The sequence below is a fragment of the Protopterus annectens genome, chromosome 7.part1 (assembly GCF_019279795.1).
Source record: "Protopterus annectens isolate FY-2018-M chromosome 7.part1, PAN1.0, whole genome shotgun sequence".
In the NCBI taxonomy this organism is placed as follows: domain Eukaryota; kingdom Metazoa; phylum Chordata; order Ceratodontiformes; family Protopteridae; genus Protopterus; species Protopterus annectens.
Genome location: NC_056740.1, coordinates 374834427 through 374855350, shown reverse-complemented (window position 1 = coordinate 374855350; position 20924 = coordinate 374834427). Strand labels below are relative to the sequence as shown.

Here is a 20924-nt window from a genome sequence, read left to right as displayed (position 1 = left end):
TAAGTGAGTTTATCTATAATTCCAGAGTGGGGGATGGTGTCAAATGCCTTGGCGAGACCTAGGTAGGCTGTGTGAACCACCTTACCCTCATCTATGGATTTGTTGACTGCTTCAAAGAAGTCAATCAGGTTTAGGAGACATGATCTGCCTTTTACAAACCCGAACTGGGTGGGGTCCAGAGTTTGGAGATTGACAATGTCTTTGTTTATAAGTTCCATGATGATACGTTCCATGGCCTTGCAGACCAGGCTCGTTAGGCTAATGGGGCGGTAGTTCCTGGGGTCCGTGGTGGCACCCTCTTTATGGAGTGGGATAACTGTCGCTGTGCGCCATTCTTTGGGCACAACGCTGACGTGAGGCTATGATTGAACAGGGTGCTTAGGTGGGGTGCCAGTTCATTCTGTAGTTCATGTACAACGCAGCCTGGGATGTTGTCAGGTCCCATGGATGCTGTGTTCTTGGTTCAGTTAGTTACAAAACATAACCATCATATTTCCATTATTAGTCTTCTGTTTCTCCCATTTTCTTATGAAACAAACACTAAAATGCATTTTGCTCTCATTCATCCAAATTCAATTAGTGGCCAGAGCTCACTCTTTTCAACAGCATTTTCTCAGAGCCAGTACATACAATGAACTACAAGAATACTTACTTCTGAACTTTCAGATAGGCCATTGCCCTGTTAGCAGGTAAAAGTGGATTAGTGGCATCTGCTTCAATACCAGCTGTATAGCACTGGATTGCTGCTTCATATTTTCCTTCCTTAAAATACGCATTTCCCTGTTGCCAAACATTTTTGTTATTAATAAGACATGTAAAACTAATGAAAAATGAACATTAAAATACAATAAATATACATAAATGGAATTACCTTGGCAGGCACACTCAATGCTACAAAAATCAGCTAAGCACAATATATGACAATCCTTTATTAAATATGGATAAAGAAAAAAATTCACAAAGCAGGACAGGAGAAGAAAGCACAAACATCATACTTATTTTAAAAGCATCACTTTAAGGGATAGACTTACAGTACTACAGCAAACAAACTTCAACTTACCAGTCTCAGTCACTATTCAGACAGTAATGTCCGGCTTGTGAGCACAGAGGACAGAGGCAAAGGTTTTCCAATCTCCTTGAGGTGTAAACTGAAATGCTCTAAGATTCAGGCTGGGAAGGTATGATGGTATGTAACGTCCTACAGCTAAGCTCATAACCATTTAAGCTACACAACCCCTTTTATACATATCTCCATTTCCATTTCCTTGTGTGTGTTTTTGTTTGCACACACACAAGCATGCGTGTGTTGATATTTATACACTCCCACATGTGTGTATGTATATGCATATATGAGTCAACTTCACTTGATTGACAGCTCACTAGACTGAAACTCATTTGAAGGAGCACACTTGACTGAAAGCTCACTTGACTGAAACTCATTTCGTTGAAAGGTATATGCCCTTTTCCCCACTGTAGTGCGATCCTGGAGTTTGTATATATAATAAGGGGGGGGGGGGTTGTGCCCCCCCCCCAACTTATTTTATACATTTCAAACCATATACGTGGATACTTACAACAATAATGAATAACTCTTTTTAGAACACAATATATACCCAAACTATGTAGGGGGCTATGCCCCCCACACCCTCACTGCTATATATACTAACTCCAGAATTGCACTACAATGGAGAAAAGGGCATTTACCTTTAAACAAAATGAGTTTCAGACAAGTGAGCTTTCAATCAAGTGAAGTAGACCCGCATATATACATACATATATGCATATATATATATATATATATATATATATATATATATATATATATATATATGTGTGTGTGTGTGTGTGTGTGCAGATACACACCTATATGTATGTGTGCGACTGTATCTATAAATTTATCTTATACACATTTCAAATGCACACATATACATATACATAGATAGTTAGACAGATACATATATATATATATATATACATACATACATACATATATATATATATATATATATATATATAGACATATATATAGGTACACACACACACACACACACACATATATATTGCTTTTGTTGACCAGGATAATCCGATTGGGTGGAAAATGCCTTTTCAGCGGCAATCCAGACAGAAAAGCTTCACAAGATACACCAAGTAAGTAGCATATATACAAACATATGCAGTGTGATGAATCATTTGAGTACACAAGAATGAGAAAATAAAAACAATGACAGGATACATGAATAGTTAACATGCAAACATAGAACATTTGTGATACTTGCAATATAATATGAAAAATCATTCAAAGGTAGATCAGAAAGAGTATTTTATAATAGCAGGACAATGGCAAAGTGAACTTCCACAACAATTTAAAGTTGAGTACAGTACTGTAAAGTGTATGTAAAGAAACAGATGTAATACAGGATAAAACAGATTACTGTCCAAGCAGTCATTTTAGAGCAATATGGGTAAAGTGGATAAGGATAGTTAAGGAGTATTAGCCAGGTGTGGTGCATGAGAAAAGCCATGACACCTTTATTTGTTAATTCAGTAGCAGCTTGAAGGATTTCAGGTTGTTAGTTTGTGTAATTCCAAACATTAGACAAGTGATTGGAATACAGTGAGTCATGTGCAGTGATTAAATAGTTTGAGTGAGAAGTGAATGGAATTCCAAACATTAGAGATGTGAGAGGACTACAGAGAGTCACCTGCAGTACTATATGACTTAACTGAGTGCAATAAGAATTTGTCAGCAGAGCAGAGTCTTAGACGTGGAGTAAGGCTGGATAATATAGGTTCATAGGTAAGTACCAGGCTATCGTCTCTAGGGCCTATATAAGCCTAGCCAAATGAGTTCCCTGGCTTTTGCCACTCAAGAAAATTATTTTCCTGTGCTCTTGTTGAGCAGAGCCACAGCACTGATCCCCGGGGTGAATTTCCTATTACCCTTCCAACTTTCAAGATTTCTCTGAAAGAGGGCTAATGAGGAGCTTTGCTTGACATGAATGGGCAGCCTATTCCACAGCAGGGGAAGTCTCTGGGACAGGAATCTATCCCTCCAGCATGTTCTGTTTATTGTGGTGATAAGGTTTAGGTCCTTGGAGCGTGTGGCTCAGAGAGACTGGGATTTTTTTTAAGTGTAGCATGTCCATCAGGTCTGGGTTAGACATGGCTTTGTACGTCAGGCAGAGGTCGCCTCAGAGTAAGCAATATGTGATGGAGTAGAGTTGGATTTTTTTGAGAAGGTTGGTGTATGGCATCTGTTTGAGGCCGGTAATCCTCTTATTGAGGTATTTCTGTGGCCTTTCCAGCTGTTACAGATGTCTTGCGAGGTACATGCCAAACATGGCATTGCACTCTATGATGGGTCTAATAAAGGATGAGTAGAGATGAACGATGACCTCTCTTTTTCTGGAGGTGAACCCCTTTGTGATGAGGTGTGCCACATAGAAGGATTTCCTGACTACTGTGGCAACGTGATTATCAAATGCGAGACTACTATCCACCTGTGTCCCAAGGTCTCTTATCACACTTTCGGTGTTTAGTAGGCTACCGCCTATGTGGTAGTTCATAGGTAAGGTATTTTTCCCAAAGAGGATGACAATGCACTTCTTGGCACTGAGCTTTAGGCCATGACTGACACCAAGCATCAGTCTCAGTGAGGTCTCTTTTTAGAATGTCCACATCCTTATGTGAATCGATTATGGCTACTAGTTTGTAGTCATCTGTGAATTTTGTTAGCCAGAAACCAGCTGTATTTGCCTGGACTTCAGAGAAGTACGTACCAAACAGGAAAGGAACCAGGACCGAACCCTGTGGTACTCCGCTTGTCACTGGTCTGAAGTCGGATTTGGAGTCGGCTACTTTCACTGTGTGGGCTCTGTCAGTGAGCCTGTTGGCCACCCATCTTGTGACATAGGGATTTATGCCTAGTTCAGTGAGTTTATCTATAATACCAGAGTGGGGGGATGGTGTTGAAAGCCTTGGCGAGGTCAAGATAGGCTGTGTGCACTAACTTACCCTTATCTACGGCTCTAGTGACTGCTTCGAAGAAGTCATTCAGGTTTAGGAGGCATGATCTACCCTTTATAAACCCACACTGAGTGGGGTCCAGAGTCTGGAGGTTACCTATGTCTTTGTTTATAAGCTCTAGGATGATGCGTTCCATGGCTTTGCAGACCAGGCTCGTTAGGCTAATGGGGCGGTAGTTCCTGGGGTCTGTGGTGGCACTCCCTTTGTGGAGTGGGATAACTGTTGCTGTGTGCCACTCCTTAGGCACAAAGCCTGAAGTGAGGCTATGGTTGAACATGACACTTAGGTGGGGTGCCAGTTCGTTCTGTAGTTCATGCAGAACGCAGCCTGGGATGTTGTCCGGTCCCATAGATGCAGTGTTCTTGGCTTTGGAGAGTGCGGTCTTCACCTGTGCAGCCATGAAATTTCTCCGAAAATAAGACTGAGTCTTATACCTTTCTCCCGGCGAAATGCACATTAGGGGTTATGATCAGGGGATGCCTTATTTACCCGCACCGTACAACAATCTACCTTTATTCAGTTATTCATGTACAAAAATGGACATTAATTAATGAACACAAATTGACATTTCTTCATGTACAAAAATCGAAATTTATCCATGTACACAAATTGGCATTTATTTTGTACTTTTCTATTATTGGACAACAGTTCTAATAACAGATTGACAGTTGTGTGAGAATTCTACATAAACAGTGCAACAAACATTTCAACTCTAGAATATCTGCACCTTGGCTTTCACAGTTATTCAAATACAGTCATGTAATCTTCTTCTGGGACATTGTCATAAGTGTCCAACCCCCGAATTTCAGCCTGAATTTCTTGCGACTCCATTTCCTGTAGCACCATTGGCCCCAGTCTGTCATGCCTAGCAAATGAGCACTACTTGTCCAAGTTGCCTGCTCGTAGTGCATTGGCAACACAGCTGTCAGTGATTTTATCCCATGAATTTTTCAACCAAGTCACGACCTCTTGCAGGCTAGGCTTCACAAAGTTTCCATGCTGATTTCTCTCCATTCTATTTTCAATGTGTCATTGAGTTCCATGTGCAAATGGTCCTTGAATGGCTTGTTTATTGCAATATCAAGAGTCTGGAGATAGGCAGTCATTCCTGCGGGAATCATTATTTGATCTATTCTTCTCCGTGCTAGGAATTTCTTTGTTTCTTTAGCGCAGTGAGTGCTGGCTGAATCCCAGACTAGCAGACCTCTTTCGCCACCTCGCAAAACAAGTGGCAGCATTACATCAACCCACTTTCTTATAACTGTGTGCACCAGACTTTTTCAGTTTCAACAATGTAAATGCCTGAAACACGTTCAATCTCATCTTTCTTGCCCTTACTAATGATTAGAGGTGGGGTTTTCTTTCCATCTAGATGAATTGCTAAAATACAGGTTAACACTTACACTCTCGTAACCAGTGGAGAGAATATAGATTGATGAGGCACCCCTCTGATCAATTGTTGTTTGAGATCCTTGGCCCATAAACACTGCAGTTTCATCCATAGCAATCATGTTGGAGAGTTGGTATTTAGAAAAGTCAATGCCATCAACAAAGGACTTGAACGCAAGTGCACGTTTAATAACTTCAGTATCTTCCAGCTTGAACAGTGTTGTTGATCCTCTTGTTCATATCGCTGAAGGAAGCCATCCAGCCAATGTTGTGATGCTTTGAATTCTTCTGGGGATATTTCTAACTGTGGTGCTATTGCAAGGGCAAATGTTTGAATATCATCCCTGCGCACTACAAAAGCCTTTGCTCTCCTGTTAGCATTCCACTCACAGATCATGTCTTCAAGCTCAGGAAATAATGGTTGCTGACCTGATCCACACTTACACTTCTTAGCGTTTCCCTTGTCGGCCTGTTGACTGAGGTTAACATATGCTGCTCACCATTTTCGGACCATTTAGAGATCTAACTTCTCTTTAAAGAAAGCCATGGGAGTCCTCCACAGAATAGCTCTTTCTTTTTGCACTCATCTTGTTTGGGGGTGGGGTAATTGATGACTTACGTGACCGGAGTGGCAACACAAAATGGCGCCAGTTATGAAGAGAAGACACTACCACAGCTGCTCATTACCATGAGCGTGCGCTTCCCACGGTTGTCTGTGCTTTGACCGATCAAAGTACACCTGTGTGGGTTTATGGGCCAAGGATCTCAACCGTCAAGTGTGAGTGATGATTAGGTTACAGTAAGAATAGGAACTGGGGCTTATTTTTGGTGTAGGGCTTACATCATGAATACCCTGGAAAAAATATGCTAGGTCTTACTCTCTGGTAAGGTCTTATTTAGAAAGAAATACGGTATATATGTACCAACGCCCAAGTAAGGGCTTGGACCCTGGACCCTCAGATTGAGAGCCTAATGCTCTACCAGCTGAGCTACCTCATATTTTTAGTCTTTTGCATTTTCGGTTGTAAAATTAGATTGTGAACAGTTTTTCATTGTATGAATATTAGAGACTGAAGCAATCTAACCAATCCATCTGTTTTAGTACCATGCAGTGATGGGATCAATAATGCATACTGCACGTGAATTTAGCTATTCTACTATAGCATTTTTCTTGCATTGTTATTTGGGTAGCTTGAGGGTTGACAAATACAGGAGAAGCATATATAAGGGGTAGGTATGTAGAGTAGAGGCAATGGTTTGCCTAACCTGGTCAGTGAGGTAAGGTTTAGCTCAATATAGGGTGCCAAGTTTTTTGTGTGTTTTGCTCATGGCTTGCTTTAAGTGGTGGTCAAATTTTAAAGCATCATCTATGATGATACCTACGAGTTTGATATGAGTTTTAAGTTCAATTCTGGTCTGATCAGAAAAAGTTATGGTAGAGAAATCTGTCATTAAGATTAGGAGCATTCTTTAGATGTGAAGAGAATTGTATTTTAGGGTTTAATAGCACTTGAGAGTTATGCAGTCAAGTTTCAATGGAGTTGAACAATTCCTGTATTTGGGTTTGCAGCTGTTGTAAGTTTTTCGCAGCAGAGATGAGTATGGAATCATCAGCAAATTTAATGACAGCATGTTTGCTTGTGGTATGTAAGTTATGTATGAAAACACTGAATAGCAAAGGACTAAAGATAGATTACTGAGGCACCCCTATGTGCACTGAAAGAAAAGGAGAGATGTAATTTTCTTATTTTATATCCTGAAGTCTATTGTTGAGGTAGCTGATGAACATGGTGAGACATAAGCACTGAAGTCCTGAGGGGGAAGAGCTTGGTCACAGTAACTTATTTCAATCCCCAAACCAATAGGTGTTGTGTATATACATGTGCATAGACACACACAAACACACACACATAAATATACCCACCAATTACAGCCAGCTGACTATGTACACCACATATGTCAGAATCTATTAATATCAATGGGAACACGTTACTTTGAAGGCAGTTTTGTCAAACACAAGAAGAATGAGTAGTGTTCTCTGAAACTACTTTCAAGACAGTGACATTTGCATTTTTCTTCTCTGTTGTGTGACCTCAGAGTTATTTTAAATAAGGTAGGGGTGTGGGGGTATACCCCCCCTACATGTAGAGCTTCAGGGGTGCCTGCATCCCTGCAAAAAATGTTGTTGTAATGCTCATTAAAGACAGTTTTAGCAAACGTTTTTGACTGGCTTCCCCTGAAATTACCTTCAGTGACTCAACATAAATCCCAAACAAACTAACAAATACATGATGGCCACAGTAATGAATTTCAGCTTGCTGCTTTCAAAAGCACAGTCAAACTAATGCAACCCACACACACACACACACACACACACACACACACACACATACCACGATGTGTTCACCAGTTATAGCAACTTTATAGACTGTGCACATTTAAATATACAACTGTGAACAAATGAATGAATACATAAGTAGGCTCAACTATATATCTCGGCTTGTTACTGTAAACACCACATGGTTCAAACCATGCACACAAACACACAGACATGCAAAATATTAAATGTATAAAAGAAAAAATACATACCAGCACTGTTCTATCAGATGACTAGCACCAACACCATTCAGCAGAAGGGACCACGAGCAGTACACATATGTGTACATATATATATATATATATATATAAAACAAAAACCTTAGACTTTTTTTGTCTTTCACTTTTACCTATGAATCCACTTATTTCATTTTCATTCAAGTTGTCTCAGGTACTCGTCACTTGCAGCAACCTCAGCCAGTATAAAACAGCACCTCAATGACTCAGATAGCAGTCCAAACAAACATGTCTGCAGCTCAGTTTCTGCAGCTCTCAAAATTCCATTTGGAATAAGTATAATGCTTGACTGTTTTCTAAAAACCACCACCTTTCAATTTTTTTAAACAGAAATCAAAATGTCCTGCAAGCACAGTAGCATACACAGAGTTTCAAGCAACTGAAGTTGTAAAGACAGCTATTTTTAAAAATAATTAAATAATTTTCTGACAGTGTTCTTTGTGAGGGAAGAGTTAGAGCTGCAGTTCCGTAGCCAGTAAAATAAGCCACTCCTGAACCTATGCCCATTATGTTCCATGGATAATGAGGAGAACACATTTGTTTAAGTTGCACTTACACATAATAATATATATTTGAATTCCTCACTGCTGCAGTAGACCTTAGGCTACAGGGGTTGTTTCCCCTCCCCTTCCAGGAAACAACAACTGGCCAGCTTCAAAACATCTGGCTCCTCCTCTCTGACTGATGACTGTTTAATTCTGTGGAGGGAAATTAGCAGTGAGAAGGAAGCTTTTTCCAGGACTTTCTTGTCCACACAAAGAAAAAAGAGCTTAATACCCTGAAATAAACAACCAGTACTAACAATAGAACAAAGAGGAAACCAAATACATCCCTACTTTTTATCCCAACTAGTCTACAATATAGAAAAGTAAGGAAATACAGTGTGGGCATGGCTACTGGAGCAGTGAGGAATTTAAACATCTACTGGGCTGCGGTGGTGGTGCTGCGGTAGAGTTGTCGCCTCACAATAAGACGTCCTGTTCAATTCTCAGCTAAAGCGTCTTCTGTGTGGAGACATGCGTGAATGGGTGTACCTTCGTTGAAGGTTGTGCATCAGGCCTGGCAAGTCGGTACGTAAAAAATCTACTGCCAATCATTAGCGGACCGGAGTTCCGCTGTGGCGACCCCTAACCAGGAAAAGCCGAAAGATACAACAACAACAACTGTTATGGATAACATACACAACTGTGCTATACACATAATTCACACTGCTTAAGTACCCTTATGCGTTATTGGCTTGAATACCAAAGCCTATCCATCCTGGGAGGAGGACAGATACTGATCCAGGAGACCCTAAAGAATGGTCTTAGCAAAGTTTGAACGGTTTATAGAAAAGGAGTCCAGTTTGTAATGCTCTGCAAAAGTATGTACAAAGGGCCACACAGCTGCCTCTAAAATGCTTCTAGAGTCCACCCCTTTCCAATATGCCATTGAAGAAGACAAGATTTTGGTGGAATGAGCCTTGATACTGCTGCTACTAGATTTGCCATTGTGGAAACAAAAAGAAAACAATAGCTGAAGACAAGTATATGGAAGAAGTCTGTTTAGATATAGGGTGACCCTTTTTTGCACCTTTAAGAAATAAACAGCTGATCAGCTTTCCTAAACGGCTTAGTTAAAATACCTGAGCTGCATATGCATATCCACCATATGCAGAATTTGTTTTCCCATGTTTTTTAGGTTCTAAGTAAAAACAATTAGGAGACTGATAGCTTGATCCCAAGTAAACTCTGTAACTACTCTGGGTATGAATGAGGAGTTTCTTCTTAAAGATGCCCTATCCTTATGGAAATCAGATAAGGTTAATCCACCATGAGAGCATGCAACTCAGATGCTTTTCTTGCATCTGGCAAATGTCAGAGCAATGATGAAAAAAACACTCTTCCAAGTCAAGAACCTTAAATCAACTTGATGAGCAAGTCCAGAAGGTGACACAGTCAATTTCTCCAGTACACAGATATGATCCCAGGGAGAGGCAACCTGTTTATGAGGTTTCAAGTGTCTAACTCCTTTCATCAACTGTTCTGCAACAAAGAAAGAAAGAAAGAAAGAAAGAAAGAGGAGGATCTGTGGCCAGAAATACTGAACTGGTCACAGGATAAACTTTTACACAGGAAGAAGTGAGGCCAGATGCAAGAAAAGTACAGTTTTGTACCTACCATAAATGTAGATGTTCGAGTGTTCACACTGCTGCAGTCATTACACTTGGGTTATCCTGCCGTCAGGCGGTCCCGCAGTCAGCCAGAGTTCCAAAGTCTTGGTCCGGCATCGGTTGCTGTCGCTTCTTCCCTGACGTCAGTGCGCCAGGGGTATATAAGATGCATCTGACGCCATTTTCTTCAGTTTTTCTTGCCCCAGATGTCAGGTGCCCCCAAGTAGGTAGGCAATACATATTGCTAATAAAACATACATAAAAAAAAATAATACCTTCAGTTACAAGCAAATACACCACAAAGGTTGTATAGAATAGAAAGGTATAGATAAGTCCAGCTAGGACAGAGGAGATGGAGGGAGGGTAACCTGAGATAGCCCTGCCCTGTGATCCTGCAGCATATGCTACAAACAGTTGCTCAGTTTTCCTGAAAGCTTTTGGTTTGTCCAAGTAGAAGCGTAGCTGCCTGTGTATGTCCAAAGAGTGCAGACGTTTCTCCCCTTTATTCTGGGGGTTTGGATAGAAAGTTGGCAAATGGATGGTTTGGTTAAGAGCCACACTAGATACCACCTTTGGCATGAAGGTAAGGTTTGTCCTTAAAGAAACCCTGTCCTGATGAAATATTATAAAAGGTTTCACTGCCATTAATGCCTGTAGCTCTGAGACTCTTCGTGCTGAAGTTACTGCCAGAAGCAGAGCTGTTTTCCATGATAAAAATTTTAGATCGGTTGTATTGGCTGGCTGAAAAGGTGGCAAGGTCAGTTTTTCTAAAACAAAATTTAAGTCCCACGTTGGTGCTCTCCAGGGTGGTCTTATATTTTTAGCCCCTCAGAGGTACTGCCTTAGCAAGGGATGAGAGAATAAAGGAGGATCCGTGTTGTAATGAGCTGAAATGGCAGAGGCGTGGATCTTAATTGATGAGAAGGATAGGCCTTTGTCCAGCATCTCAGTTAAGTATTGTAAAATCTGAGGAATGTTTGGGACAAGAGGGTCAAGGCTTTGAGCCTGGTTCCAGGCACAGAATCTCTTCCATTTTTCTGAGTAAGATTTCCTGGTGCTAGGCCTCCTGGCCTCCAAAATGACATCCATAACAGCTTTAGAGAGAGGTGTTGCCTGTTTGACTAATGAATCTGCCATGCAGCCAGGTTTAGGGTTTTGAGCTGACCGTGCAGGATCTGATTGTCTTGTTGAGTCAGAAGGTGTGAAATTTGAGGCAAAATCCATGGTGGGCCTTCAGCTAAGTTCTTTAAGATTGAGTACCAGTACTGGCGTGGCCAGTCTGGAGCAATCAGGATCATCTGTGGTTTTTCTTGTCTGGCTTTTAGGAGTACCTTTGAAAGGAGAGGCAGTCGTGGGAAGGCATAAACTTTTAGGCTTTTCCAGCTGAACGAAAGAGCATCCACTTTCCATGCTTGTGTGTGGTAAGTCCTTGTGCAGATTTTTTGTAGTTGGCAATTCAGTGGGGAGGCAAAAAGATCTATGTCTGGGCGCCCCCATTTTTGCGTTACCACGCTGAAGATTTGTGGATTCAATTTCCATTCATGAGGGTCCATGATATTTCTGCTGAGATCGTCTGCCAGAGTATTTTTCTTTCCTGGCAGGAATTGTGCTTGCAGATGAACTTGATAAGTTACAGCCGTGTTCCACAAGGTCATGGCTTGCCTGTATAGGGGATAAGAATGAGTGCCCCCTTGCTTGTTTATGTACCACATTAATGTGGTGTTGTCTGTCTTTTATTATCATTGTCCTGGATGCAGAAGGTCCTTGAAAGCTGTTAGGGCATTTTAAACAGCCAACATCTCTTTTTGACTGATGTGAAGATGCATTTGGTCTGTGGTCCACTTGCCCTGAATACATTTTCCTGCCATGTGTGCTCTCCAGGCGTAATCCGAAGCATCTCTTGTTAGAGTCTGCCTGGCTGTGGGTAGAGTGAAAGGCTGACCCCTTGTTGAGGTGACATGCCTGTGCCCACCATCGAAACTCCTGTTGTAGGCAGGGAATTATTGGTATTACTATTTCTAAACTGTGAGAGTGTTGAGTCCAAACACTTTTTAGGTACCATTGTAATTTCCTCATATGCATTCTGGCATATGGAATTAGTAGTATGCAGGATGCCATGAATCCGAGGGCCTGCAGAATTTTTCTTGCAGGGAGATGGGACGTTTTTGCCAGTAATTGAAAATATTGAGTCAGTTGTCCTTGTTTGTCTGGCGTGAGATAAGCCATCTGGGCCATTGTATCCAAGCTGGCACCCAGGAATATTATCTGTTGTGAGGGCACTAGTTTTGACTTCTTTTCGTTTACTGTGTACCCTAGAGAAATTAGCAGACTTTTTACAAATGTCAGATGCTTTAGAAGAATGTCCTTTTCCTCTGCTTGAATGAGACAGTCGTCCAGGTATGGATATATTTGAATTCCTTTTTGTCTGCAAAATGCAATTACTGGTGCCAGGCACTTTGTAAAGACCCTGGGCGCAGTAGATAAGCCAAAGGGCAGTGCAGAGAATTGGTAGTGCATTGCACCCGCTTTGAATCTGAGGTATCTTCTGCAATCTTGTCTGATAGGGACATGCAGGTATGCCTGTTTGAGGTCCAGAGTAACAAGCCAAGCCTTCTTGCCCAGCATGGGAAGAAGCTGCTGTAGTGTCAACATTTTTAGAATTGAAAGGTCTAGTATGGGTCTCCAGGCTTTGTCCTTTCTGGGGACCAGGAAGAGTCTTGAGTAAAATCCTTGTCCTTGTTCCTGCTGTGGTACTTTCTGAATAGCTCTCATGTCCATGAGGGCTGAAATGTGTTTTTGAGCCTCTGCCCATTGATTTTGTGGCAGGTTTGACATTCCCTTTAGCCTTGGTAAAGTGTGACAGTGGAACCTGCATCCTTGAGACACAATATTCAGAACCCATTTGTCTTGGGTGATTGTTTGCCAATTTTGAGAAAAAAGTGCTAGTTTCCCCCCTACGGGGGCTGCCAAAAGGGAAGTGCTTGGCATACGAAGGGGGAAGTCATTGAGACTGTTTCCTGTAAGGTTGAGACTTGTCCTCACCTTCTTTTGGGGTTGAGGTACCCCACTCGTCTGTAAGAGCCTTGGGGTTAAGATCTGCCTCTTGGGCGTCTGTATCTGCCTCTCTGTGGCCTGTCTGACACTGGAAAGGACCAATTCTTTGTAGGCCAGTTTCTGCTAAATCGAGGTGGTTGTACCTGTAAGAAATCTTTGACTGTTTGCATAGATTTAGCTTTATCCTCCATTTTCTTTAACACCAAACAAGGTATCATGCTGTAAAAGAGCATCCAATAATTTTGCCTTAACATGATCAGGTAAACTCTGTTCTTTTAACCAAGCATGTCTTTGAATAACAGAACCTGTAACTGCGGCTCTACAATAGGCCTCTAAAGAATCAAAACCACATTGCAGAGTATGTTTTCCCACCTGTTCAAGTGCATGCAATAAATCCTGCATTTCTTTATAGTCAGGAGCTTCTGAGCTTGTAAGCGTTTTCTGTTTTAACTGAGCCATTAAATATTGTTGGTACTTAAGCATGCAAAACTGGCAATTTAAAGCCCTTACTGCTAAAGTTGCAGAAGTGTACACTTTCTTCCCCCATCTATCCAATGCTCTAGAATCTCTGTCAGAGGGGACTGGATTTTTTGCAATGGAAGCCTTAATCCCTTTGGGACCCTGGGAAATGGTTTCTAGGTCAGCAGAAGGGTTTTATAAAGAAACTTGTGAGAGTCAGGGACTCTATAATACCTATCTGGCTTGGCTGGAGCAGGGGGCAAAGAATCAGGAGATAAGCTGGATTCAGAGAACACATCATTCACAATATCTAACACAGGTGGAATAGCAAGGGGCCTGTGCTGAGGCAATAAAAGGAAGTCCCTGAGCCTTTTCTTGGATTCTGAATAATCCTGACTTTCCCAGTGGAAATGCTCCCTCATGGTATGTAAAGTTTCCCCAAAAGAGTAATCCTCAGGAGGAGAGGCTGAAGGGCTAGATTCTTCAGCATCAGAGTCCTCATAGGGGGGTAGAGAGTATCCCTGGTCTGAAGAGGAATCAGAGGAAATGGAAACCTGATCAGAGGAATCATGGTCTGTATCCTGCCTAGGCCTTTTCTCAGGAGGGGGATGGGAACCCCTGATTAGAGTAATGAGGTCTTCGGCCATTTTGAGATGCTGTTTCTTAGGCATGGAGGACTGTCCCGGAGAATGCTGTACTTGCTTCTTTGTCTTTAATGGTGTTTTTGTCTTGGCTGCTGATTTAATGGTAAGTTGTGAAGGTCTAAAAACACCCTCAGACGCCGATGCCTGCTCAGCGGCTCCAGACCCATCTGAGGGATTAGTTTCCGTAGGCCCAATACCTTGAGTTTCCAGAGGCCTAGTTGTCTCCATGTAGGAGTCGGAGGCGGCCGGTGGCTCTGAGGTAGCGGGTGTCAGGGGCTGCGAAAGCACCTCACTGAGAACCAGTGAACCGGTGACTGGCCTAGAAGAGGCTTCGTCGTCGGTTTTGGACCTCGGATGCTTGTCTTTATCTTTGTGTCTGCGTTTTTTATGAATTGCAGTCGTCGGTTGATCCGACAGCATTGTATAATTGAACCTTCGGCCAAAGTAGTGCAAAGCAAAATCAAAACGTTGTTTTATAGTGCGTTTGTTAAATCTAGCACAAAACCGACTAGTGACGTCGTGATCAGGGCCTAGGCATGGAATACAGTAAGAGTGGAAGTCCTTATGAGGTATTTGCTTCCCACAAGAAATACAATTATTAACTTTTTCTGACATCGCTCTGAGGCAAGAAAAAAGTTTCTCCAATGGGGTACTTAGCTTTATTGAAGACTTCGGATCTGAAATTCGACTTCAAAAATCTCAGGAGTCGGCCGACCAGCACATGCGAACTGCTTTTGCTTTGGGCACTGCGCGGCAAGAAAGACTGAAGAAAATGGCGTCGGATGCATCTTATATTCCGCTGGCGCACTGACGTCAGGGAAGAAGCGACAGCAACCGACGCTAGACCAAGACTTTGGAACTCTGGCCGACTGCGGGACCACCTGACGGCAGGATAACCCAAGTGTAATGACTGCAGCAGTGTAACACGATGAACATCTGGTTATTGGTTAGGTACCAGCTATTCAACAAAAGATTTTCTTTTTTTTTTTTTTTAACTTTTTTTAAATTTGGTTTTAAAACAATAAATAAACAAATCAAGTGTAAAACAAACAACTATTTACATAGGTCAACAGCTGGTGGTGGTGCTGCGGAAGCATTGTCGCCTCACAGTAAGACGCTGTCCAGTTCGATTCTCAGCTACAGTGTCTTCTGCATGGAGACATGCGTGAATGGGCATACCTTCGTTGAAGGTTGTGCATCAGGCCTGGCAAACCGGTACATAAAAATCAACTGCCAATCATTAACGGACCGGAGTTCCGCTGTGGCGACCCCTAACCGGGAAAAGCCGAAAGACACTAACAAACAGCTGATCAATACATCGTTACACATGAACAATTAATATTTTTCAAGCAAGTTTAATCCAAGATTTATATGAATGTGCAATATTAGAAGTTCTCATCTTTATAGTATGCAATTCACTAATGCAAACAAAGTTTGCCAAACTAATAAATTCAGCACTAGAGGGGGTAATTTTACTTTTCCAATTTTTAGTAATTACTTTTCTGTCTATAGCAAGAATAGACCAAGAGGCAGCACCTTGGGTTTTTGGAATTATCTCAGGAACTGTAGCATTAAATAAAACTAAGGATTTCGAAATATTACATCTATCTGACCGCAGAACTTGAATGAAGTTCTTAATTTCTTTCCAAAAAGGGGAGATGACTTCACATTCATTTACCATATGTGTCCACTCAGCTTTCATTTCAGAATCACATCTCCAGCATTTAATTCTATTTGATTCATACGTAATTGTAATTTTGTTAGGAGTGACAAAAGCTCTGTGTAAGAATTTCCAAGTGAAATATTTCCATTATAATGAAGATGTGGTTTTATCTGTGGATTATAGTATTATTTTCTTGCATTCTTCACACAAGTCTTCATTATTAATTTTTGAGGAACAGGTGCAATAGGAAATGTCTAAATATGTGAAATCTAACTTCAGAATTTTATAAATTTTTGAAAAATTTGATTTATTTTTCATTGCATTATTGCTGATATTAAGAATTACAATAATTTGGGGAACAACTTCTTATCTAGGTTAAATAACTTATTTATCGCTGTGTTCACAAAGTCTCTAAACATGTGTAATATTAAACAATTCTCAGAATCTTGACTTTATTTGGACCTTAAATTTATATATCTATATATATATATATATATATATATATATATATATATATATATATATATATATATATATATATATGTATATATATATATATATGTATATATTTATATATATATATATATATATATATATGTGTGTATATATATCTATCTATATCTATCTATATATATATATATATATATATATATATGTGTGTGTGTGTGTATATACACACACACACACACATATATCAGTACCATTTTAGAATTGATGCCAAAAAAATAAGTTACTTTGTTCTTTCAATACTAGCATTTTGTTGAAGTTATGGGTTTCTAAGCAGCCATTTGTATATGCAATTGGAAACACGGAAAATATCAAGTCTTTAATACAATGGTTAAAATATGTGAACTTATAGAAAGAGGAAATTATGTTATTTAAATAGGGAATTTCAGGAGGTGTAATTCCATTTATGGAAAAATCTTGTAAATAACCAGATAAAATCACTGGGGACTATTTGTTTACTACTGGTTGTGATACATTTATTACTACTAATATTTCTTGATGCATTTGTTTCCATTTTGAATCATAAGATTAACTTATCCTCAATGATATCACTTTTACAATTGCTGAAGTAACACACAATTGAATATCAGGTAATCTTGTTCCATCATTATCCCAACCTTTTCTGTGCCAATCAAAGGAAACTCTTGGTTTATTAGGATGCCAAAAATGTAAGTAGAATACTGTTTATCTTCTTCAATTTCTTTGGTGGAGATAGATTCATAGGTAAGTACTAGGCTATCTGCCGGAGGGCATCTATAAGCCTAGCCAGAATGTATTGGCTTTTGCCGCCCCCTTAGATTAGTTCCCTGTGCCTATGTCCAGCAAATCCATTAGTTCCCTGTGCCTCCGTCCAGCACAGCCACTGCAGTGATCTCCGGGGTAAATTTTCTGTTTCCCATCTACTCGTCAAGGTTTCTCTTGAAGAGTGTTAGTGAGGGGCTCTACCTAATGTAGACTGGAATCCTGTTCCAAAGCTTGGTGAGTCTCTGGGACAGGAATCTATCCCTCCAGCATGTCTTAATTATCGTTGTGGTGAGGTTTAGATCCCTGGAGTGTGTGGCTCTTGGGGATTTATTTTTTTAGGTGGAGCACGTCCATCAATTCTGGGTTGAACATGGCCTTGTATGTCAGGCAGAGATCACCTCTGAGTAAGCAGTATGCAACTGAGTACAGCTGGAGTTTCTTCAGTCGGGCTGCATAGGGCATCTGTATGAGGCCAGTAATCCTCTTGGTGAGGTACTTCTGTGGTCTTTCCAGCTGTTGCAGGTGTCTTGTAAGGTACATCCCAAATGGGGCATTGTTCTCTATGATGGGTCTGATGAGTGATGAGTAGAGGGGCAAAATAACCTCTTTTGTTCTAGATGCGAACCCTTTTGTGATTAGGTGGGCCAGATAGAATGATTTTCTAACTACCTTGGAAATATGATTATTAAAGGAGAGATTACTATCTACTTGGGTCCCCAGGTCCCTTATTACATTTTCTGTATTTAGGGAACTACCGGTGGCGCAGTGGTTAGCGTTGCCGCCTCACAGCAACAGGTTTTCCAGTTCGATCCTCGGCTGGGGTGCCTTCTGTGCGGAGTATGCATATCCTCCCTGTGGTCGCGTGGGTTTCCTCCAGGTGCTCCGGTTTCCTCCCACATCCCAAAGACATGCTGTAGGTGGATTGGACACTCTAAATTGGCCCTAGGTGTGAGTGTGTGCATGTGTGTGCCTTCTGTGGAAAGGTTGGGTGCCGGGCTGGCAACTCGACACCATAAAAACTCCACTGCTAATCATGAGCAGACAGGTGATCAGCTGTGGCAACCCCTAACCGGGAAAAAGCCAAAGGAAGAAGACGGGACTACTATGTATGTGGTAGTTCATGAGTACTTTGTTTTTTAAAAAGGGGATGACTATGCACCTTTTGGCATTTAGCTTGAGGCCATGATTTTGACACCAGGTATCCATCTCAGTGAGACCATTCTGGAGGATGTCTGTATCAGCTGGAGAGTCAGTTATGGTCCCCAGTTTGCAGTCGTCTGCGAACTTGGTCAGCCATAGTCCTCCTGTGCTTGCCTGTACCTCTGAGAAGTATATACCAAACAGGAGGGGTACCAGGACTGAGCCCTGGGGGATGTCACTTGTAACCAGTTAAGAGTCGGACCTAGAGCCTGCAACTCTCACCATGTGGGTTCTGTGACCCAAATGGCAACTTATCTTGTGACATAGGGGTTTATGTTCAGGCATGGTGAGCTTGTCTATAATACCAGAATGGGGAACGGTGTCGAAAGCCTTTGCGAAGTCTAGGTAGACTGTGTGAACCTCCTTTCCCTCAGCTAGCTGTCTCAAAGTCCACCAGGTTTAGGAGGCATGACCTGCCCTTAAAGCCAAACTGGGTAGGGTCCAATGTTTGGAGGTTCCCAATGTCTCTGTTAATGAGTTCCATGAAGATGCGCTCCACAGCCTTGCAGACCAGGCTAGTCAGTCAGATGGTATTGCACATTGTAAGAGAAACATTTAAAGGAAAATTAGCATCTTAATAAGGATCAATCGTTCTTCCATGGTAAAGAAAAAAATTGTTCCAATTTGTGACTAAACTTAAAATGTTATCAACAATCTGTTGAAAGTTTGTATCATTTCTTTAGTATTAGACACAATGGTTACACCAAAGTATTTCATCTGATTGCTATTCCAACTGAAGTTAGAATATTTCTGTATGATTCTGTTCATGTTTATTAATACTGTACTTGTTTTATTATGATTAAATGTTAAGTTTGAAAGGTCTTCAAACTTACTCTCAGAACTAATATGCTCTAATGAATTTTCTATAACTCCTATTGTTCGTAAAATATCATAAGCAAAGAGTTGAATCTTTAGTTCAAAATCTTCTTTTATTTTGATGCTATTAATGTTCTTATTGGATTTAATACTATTAGCAATGGGTTCTACAGCTAATGCAAAAATTAAAGGTGATAATGGACAGCCCTGTTTTGTGCCTTTTTCTAATTGAAAGGAATTCGAAAGAAAAGAACCTATTTTAGCATAAGCACAAGAGTTATTGTAGAACTCAGAAATCAATGCAATTAGCTCAGGTGAGAAATTATACACTTTTAAACAGATACAGCCAATTAACTAGGTCAAAGGCCTTATCTAAACTGAGAGCAATGACAGAAAGTTCTTTCTTACTTTAATTTGCATAGTCTATTAATATTGTTGTTGTGTCTTTCGGCTTTTCCCGGTTAGGGGTCGCCACAGCGGAACTCCGGTCCGCTAATGATTGACAGTAGATTTTTTACGTGCCGTGTTGCCGGCCCTGACGCACAACCTTCAACGAAGGTACGCCCATTCACACATGTCTCCACAGAGAAGACGCTCTAGCTGAGTATCGAACAGGACGTCTTACTGTGAGGCGACAATGCTACCGCAGCACCACCACCGCAGCTTTGCACAGTCTATTCATGTATGTATTCTTATTATATTATCATACACTTGCCTATTTAAAATAACCCCAGTTTGATCACTGTTATTTAGTTTAGGTATAAGCAGATTAATTTTATTAGCTAAAATGGATATGAACATCTTACAGTCCACATTTAAAAGTGAAATGGGTCTGTATGATGAACACTTTATAGGATCCTTATCTTGTTTGAAAATAGGTGACATAAGGGAATGTTTCCATGATGGAGGACTTCAGCAGTTTTTATTTCTCTATAGACCTTATCCAATATTTTAACTGCATCATACAGTAGTATTTTATATAGTTCTAATATAAGACCGTCTAAGCCCAGCACCTTATTATTTTTTTAACTTTTTTATTTGATCTTTTATTTCTGTTAAAGTGAATGGTCTATCATTTCTTTATTTGTCCAGGTGTTATTTTAATATTTTCCCTTAGAAAAGTTTCAACAATATCATTATCTAGGTTATGTGTATTATTATTTACATTTTCATAAAATATTTTAAAGCCCTCAAGAATACCTTTAATATCTATTATGCATTTTTATTATTTATATGTGTTATTTCTTTGATATGATTTAGTTTATTCATTTTCTTTTATCTAAGAGAAGTTTATGCAAGCTTAAAGGATTTATTGAATATACAAGACGTTTAAGTCTTTCCAGGTTTATTGAAACTTTATGATTTAGAATTTCAACATATTTTGTATTTAAAAAAAGCAAAACCACAGTCCAGGATCAAGGAATAATTCACAGCTTTTAGCGTATAAATCCTTTAATCGAAGCTTTCGTCAAAGACTTCATCAGATGATTAAGTCTTTGACGAAAGCGTTGATTACAGGATTTATACGCTAAAAGCTGTGAATTATTCCTTGATCCTGGATTGTGGTTTTGCTTTTTTTGGTGAAGTGTTGCACCTTCTTGTTACTTGATATTTTGTATTTAAGTTTTTAAGTTCAGACTCTGACTGATAATGTCGT

At 40.4% G+C, this 20924-nt stretch overlaps 1 protein-coding gene across 2 annotated transcripts in view; it reads right to left on the bottom strand.

The window, feature by feature from the left end:
• The window catches only part of RPAP3 (RNA polymerase II associated protein 3), a 1123208-nt gene that overhangs the window by 653906 nt on the left and 448378 nt on the right, over positions 1–20924 (bottom strand). For both annotated transcript variants that reach the window (XM_044078821.1, XM_044078820.1), the window contains exon 9: positions 653–780. In XM_044078821.1, coding sequence (XP_043934756.1) covers positions 653–780 — 128 coding nt within the window. The remainder of the gene's footprint in view (positions 1–652; positions 781–20924) is intronic.